Source organism: Hippocampus comes, unplaced genomic scaffold (assembly GCF_001891065.2).
Source record: "Hippocampus comes isolate QL1 unplaced genomic scaffold, H_comes_QL1_v1.1 scaffold174, whole genome shotgun sequence".
In the NCBI taxonomy this organism is placed as follows: Eukaryota; Metazoa; Chordata; class Actinopteri; order Syngnathiformes; family Syngnathidae; genus Hippocampus; species Hippocampus comes.
Window position 1 is genome coordinate 2962563 of NW_017805983.1, and position 6000 is coordinate 2968562.

The following is a 6000-nucleotide window of genomic DNA, read 5'->3' on the forward strand; positions in this document are numbered from 1 at the left end:
TATAAGAGCAAATATGTTTTTTTGTTTCAAGATTATCCCGTGATGTGATTAAAAAATATACCTTAATTGAACAAATAAAGTGAATCAGAACGCGTATCCCCCCACCCCCCCCCCCACACACACGCACACACCGCCGCAATAATTCGCCGCAATGATTCGCCGCAATCAAACAAATAACAAGCCTATTTTGAAAAAAAATAAAAGGAAGACAGCAAAGATACCAGGACTAAAATTCAGAAATATAAATCCTCAAGTAAAGATATCTAAAAATGATAAAAAGAAGTCCAGTAACGAAGTATTTGTATTTCGTTACTTAACTACAGATCGGGGGGGGGGGACTGAAATAGTGGACCCGCAAAGCTTGAATTTCAGCTTTGATGGGTGTTATCTATTAGCCAATAGGATCACCGGGGCGGATTGGATTGGTGCGTAAAACTACTATAAAACCCCACCTGGATTCGTCGTCTCCATCAAGTTTTGTTGTTGCTGTCACAAAGCAGTCGCGTTCGATTGCTCATCATTTTCTCATGCTTTCCAACACGGCTGCAAGCATGTTCGGTGGGGCGGGCGGAAGGGGATCGAGGGCGTCGTTGGCCAGCTTTGAGGGGCTGCGCAATGTGCTGCGTAACCACTCGGACCGGGACTCGGCTCCGCCTCGTGCAGGCGCCCCTGCCACGACCTCCGTCGTCCCCGCGGATGACGGAGAGACGCTGCGAGGTTTGAATGGCCGGCTGTCCGGCTACCTGGACAAAGTGAAGCAGCTGGAGGAGGAGAACCAGCGGCTGAAGGAAGAGATCGATGAGATTTTGGTGAAAAGGAAAACGGCAGAGGGCCGGGACTGGCAAGAGCTTGAAAAGCCTCTGAATCACCTCAAGAATAAGGTAGACGACACTTTGTAGCATTTAATGCAACTTTTGCAACTTATATTGAGCCAAGGCACATATTTTACATTTGAAAAATCTCTTGGAACACCATCAAATAAAAATGTCACAAAAAGTGCTTTATATCCACAAAAAAATTAGATTGGGTGAGGTGATTTTTTTTTTTTTTTTTTTTTTTTACTAAATGCAAATACTCAACCTGTGTAGTTGAACACCAAACTATTATTCTGTTCCATGATTGGTAACAAGCGGCTAAACATGTTAATTGTACCTTCTACTATAGAGTGGAAAATAATTGTGATTATCTGTGCCATAGATAATAAACAAAGCAAGATGAAATGGACCCCCTCAAAGTTGTGGTTTGGCATTGTTAAATTCCTATTCACTGAAAATCTCACAGATTAGGAAAGGCCAGAGCAATAAAAGTATTGCTGAACACAATTCGGTAGCATCTTGGTGCCAATAAACTATTTTAAAGTGAGTTGAGGCGCTTCACTGAGAAAAAGTAGCGCCTAGCCGCCAACATTGCCAGGTCGTCTGTTACTTTGTGTTATTTGAGAAAGGGCGGGGTTCACTACACATGAATTTTATAGCAAATTGATTACAATTTTTGGACCAGTTAAGGTAAAAATGAAAATTTTCCATGCGGGTTTTGGGAATCACAGATTGAGTTTATTTTGAAGTACCTTTGCTAATATGTCTTTATTTTTTCAGATAAAGGACATCACCATGGACAATGCCAAGATGCTGCTCCAGATTGACAACGCCAAACTGGCCAATGCTGATTTTATAAACAAGTCGGTGTCATGAAGTATATCTCTGTGTTTCCCGATGGATGGAAGGAGCTAAAATGAGTATCGCGTCATTAAAGACAATAGTTTTGTGTCAAACTGAATGCGTACTGACCACGCCGAGTAAGACATGATCGTTATTTCGGTATATCGGCTTTTTTAAAATTTTTATGTGAAATATGTGCCTTGGCTCCGTGAAGGTTGGGAAACACATTGGTATCCAAAATAGAAAATAAGATTAGATGAAGTATGACTGTGTAGATTCTCAGTCATCCAGGTCATGGTAATGGACAAAAAGTTGATTGGAGGCAACGAGACTCTTTTTGGTTGTGTGGAAGACCTTTCACCTTTCATCCAAAAGGCTTCTTCAGTTCAGAATTTGTGAACAATTCAGGACTGTTGAAGCCTTTGAGATTTTCTGGATTTGGCTTTTTCAGTTCAGTTCAGTTTTCTTTTTTAAAAAAATTGTTTGAAATGTGCAGCCCGATGGTCGACTGGTAAGCACGATGGCCTCAAGGTGCAGGGGTGCAGGGTTCGATTTGGGCTCCGGCCTTCATGTGTGGAGTTTGCATGTTCTCCCTGTGCCTGCGCGGGTTTTCTCCGGGTACTCTGGTTTCCTCCCACATTCCAAAAACATGCATGGCAGGCTGATTGAACACTGGAAAATTTTCCTGAGGTGTGAGTGTGAGCACGGATGGTTGTACGCCCGTGTGTGCCCTGTGATTGACTGGCAGCCGGTTCAGGGTGTCCCCCGCCTACTGCCCGAAGACAGCTGGGATAGGCTCCAGCATGCCCCGCGACCCTCGTGAGAATAAGCAGATCCGCAAATGGATGGATGGATGAATTTTGCCTGTAAACATTTTGGGGATAATTGAATGACCATTTAGCTTTTCAACACCTGAATGGATACTGATTTGAAATGTTTGTAAACATTACAAATGACAAAGCCTTTAGATTTATTTTTTTTTATTTAGGGTCTTCAGTTCAAAAATGTTCTCTGTCGAAAAAAGCTGTTTGGATTTTCTTTTTGATTTGACCTCTTCAGGTTTTAATTTTATTTACAGTAAAATGTAGACGTGATAAAGAGTTTTGGGACTAAAGGAGAAAGGTCCAGGAGGAGTTCAGTTGCCTTGATTCAACTTTTGCGGACTTGGTTGAGGTGCCGGTAATAATATTTATTCCATGGCTGTTGTTGTATGTTAGGTTCAATGATGAGACGAAGGCTCGGAAGGCGATTGAAAACGACCTGGATGAGCTGAAGAAGAACATTGAGGACACCAAGCGGAGCAACAAGCAGATGCAGAAGGAGATTGATGTAGTAAAGGACGAACTGACCCTCTTCGAGCAGGACCACAAAAACGCGAGTCTCAACACCAACACCACCAAATTGAGCGCTGAATCCACTTTGTAACTCGAGTCTCTTTTGTTTTGTAGGCGGTAGACGACCTGCGTGAGAAGATCAAGAACTCTGAGGTGAATGTGGAGATTGAAACTCCAAACTCTAGCTTGCCCGAGATTGTCAACAATATCCGCAAGCAGTACAACAAACTTGCCACAAAGAACTTAAAGGAGACCGAAGACTGGCACCAGAGCAAGGTACCTGACATCCATACTCGCAATCGCTTCCGCAATATCTTTTACTTACTTCATTGTGTGCATCCTCTTTAGTTTGAAAACATCAATGTTGAAGAGGCCCGCAACGCTGAAGGGTTGCAGTCGGGCAAGACGGAGCTCAAAGATTTGCTCAAGCAGAAGCAACATCTGGAGATCAAGGTTCAGGGTGCGCACAGCACGGTGAGCTATTCCGAAATTCAATGATCCAGAAAGCCAGCAATTTTCTTTCAGTGCTTCCTCTCATTAGGGTGAGCTGAAGCCTATCTCAGGTGACTTTGGGTCCACTGTGGACTCTTCTCCAACCAGTCACAGGAGATTTACAAATCCACATACCTCAGACGGGTCGTTTATGGAGTAAAAGGGACTGCATGAGTGTTTAAGTATATATTGCTCCAACTCCAATGTTTGTGTCTCTCCATTTGCCACCTGGAACTGCTTTTGTATATTAAAAAAAAAAAGGACAGGGTGCCCCAAAAGTCATCATTCGCTTCCTTTTATTTCCCCTTTTCCGTTTCGGTTATCATTCAGACAGACATGAAGCCGTCAGCATGTGACAGGGTAGACTTTGCAGTTATTTAAGTATACGGCATCGTTCTCTGCTGGTTGTTGAAAGTCTTCAAGCGGGAAATTATGACGCTCACCATCTCTTTGTTGTAGTCAAAACCTAGAAGCTGCAGAATTCTGAATGAGCTGCAGCTGTTTGATTATCTTTCGATCTTGTTTCAGTGATTGATTGAAGCACTGTGGCGGCCATGAAGCCTCTCAGACTGGTGCTGGGCTAACGTTGGGGGCAGAAAAATGTCTTGCCAAGCAATAAATTTTGGACTGGTGCTCCAATGTGGCAAGCCACTAGCAAAGGAATGAGACGCTAAAGCTAAGCTAAAGATATAATACAGTCTGAGCTGTCAAATGATGATGGCCTGAAGTCTGTCTGAATGATACTTCAAACAAAACAGAAAAAAGTTAAGTGTATAGTGACTTTTGGAACATCTCCGGCCTTAACTGACCCATCTGCAGATCTACAATTTGGAGGAAAGCTTGAAGTTCACCAATGTGGAGAACGGGTATCGACTGGGCCTGCTCAACCAGACAATCTTGGACTTGGAACAGCAGCTGAGGAAGGTGAGGGCCCATGTGGAGAGCCAGTTGGAGATGAACAAGGACCTACTGTGTGTCAAGATGAGACTGGAGGCCGAGATCAATAACTACCAGCAGCTGATGTCCGGCAATGTTGACAGGTGGGAGCAGCAGGATGACGTCGGCAACAAAAAACGATGTCACACTCATGGTTTTCTGTGTAACCGCAGACATGACTTCTTTTCAGTTTTGTAAGCCTCCTTCCTGGCCACAAATTAGTATTTTGTGGTCACAGTTTAATGTTTTTCTCCCAGGTCATGTCCAGGGCTCTGTCCTTTTTATGTGATGGGACTGGTATGTTTGACATGCAGTGCATGACTGTTTGTGTCCTCTTCTTTTCTGACAGCTTGGACTTTTCTTTTGAGGATGCTCTGCCCCACAGTAAGTCCTGAATCCAAAACAAATTAAGCATGAGTCACCTGATCTCCTGGTAAAGCGAACCTAACCCTCATCACATTAGTCGGGGGGAGAAAGTGCAAGTCCTGTAGTTCAGTATTTGGTGGGTCTGGTGTCCATTTCATCAGCATGTGAACTATTTCTTTGAATCAAACTTAAGTGCACTTTCGGCATCACCGCATGCAACATGATTTTAACACTTCACGGGAAGCAGGGTGACCGAGAAGCATATTCTGCAGGTGTGAGAGGAAATCCGAGCCGGTTTTTGTTTTCTTCCAAAGAAAAGCAAGATGACGGCAACGTCTCTGAGGAGCAAGAAACGGCAAGAGAAGTTTTGAAGCAAGAAAATGAGCCAGCTCCCATGGAGAGTCTTGAAGTCAAGGCAGAAGGTTCAACCAAGCCAGCCGACGGCCTTGTTGTCAAGAAAAATCTCAAAATTAAGAAGAACTATTCCTGCTCCTCATCTGAGTCTGAAGATGAAAAGGCCAAAAATCAGGGTGAAAAAGAAAAAGCTTGAACCAATGGTTTGTTGCGGTCATATCCATAAACCTGCAAATTCACATTTTTGTCACAGAATGATGAATTATATTGTTTTTTTTAATATCACTTTTACATTTTCAAAATAAAGAATTCAATGTCAAATTTCCTTTTCTTCTGTGTGACATTTGTTGGGCTTGAGGCTCATCAATCTCTAATCCAGTGTTTCCAAATCTTTATTGAGCCAAGGCACATATTTTAAATCCACCAAACAAAAACGACACAAAAATTATACTGTACATATGACTAAAATAATGATCTCGTCTCAATTTCCTCACAAATTTACTTTGGGCCTGTTTAGTTGAATACAACGTTAGTATTCAATAGCAACCGGTGAATTCACAAGTCAACCTTAATTGTAGCATATAATTGTTCTGCCTGACAAAATACCCTCCCCCCCTCCATTACCACATTTCGACGTACGTACAGAGTGTGGGTAGTGTTTTCCACCTCCGGATATTATACACACACAACCCGAGATAAATGTTGTGGTATTTCAGTGTTTTATTTTTTTCCCTCAAATGACAATGACATGAAAGCGCAGAAGGGGGTATTGAAACCATCGCGTAAAATGAAGTGGTGAAGGTCAGGTAAGAGTACCAAGTGGAATAAAAAGATATTGTATCAAAAATGGCATTCATATT

The 6000-nt window shown here is 42.6% G+C and overlaps 1 protein-coding gene across 1 annotated transcript; it reads left to right on the top strand.

Moving 5' to 3' along the window:
* The first annotated feature begins 325 nt into the window (after positions 1 to 325).
* On the top strand, positions 326 to 5756 carry LOC109528660 (keratin, type I cytoskeletal 18-like). The gene is made up of 8 exons (XM_019891542.1): positions 326 to 881; positions 1596 to 1678; positions 2876 to 3032; positions 3107 to 3268; positions 3341 to 3466; positions 4304 to 4524; positions 4770 to 4804; positions 5101 to 5756. The coding sequence occupies exons 1-8, from the start codon at positions 528 to 530 to the stop codon at positions 5334 to 5336; spliced, it is 1374 nt and encodes a 457-aa protein (XP_019747101.1). The 5' UTR covers positions 326 to 527; the 3' UTR covers positions 5337 to 5756.
* The last annotated feature ends 244 nt before the right edge of the window (positions 5757 to 6000 follow it).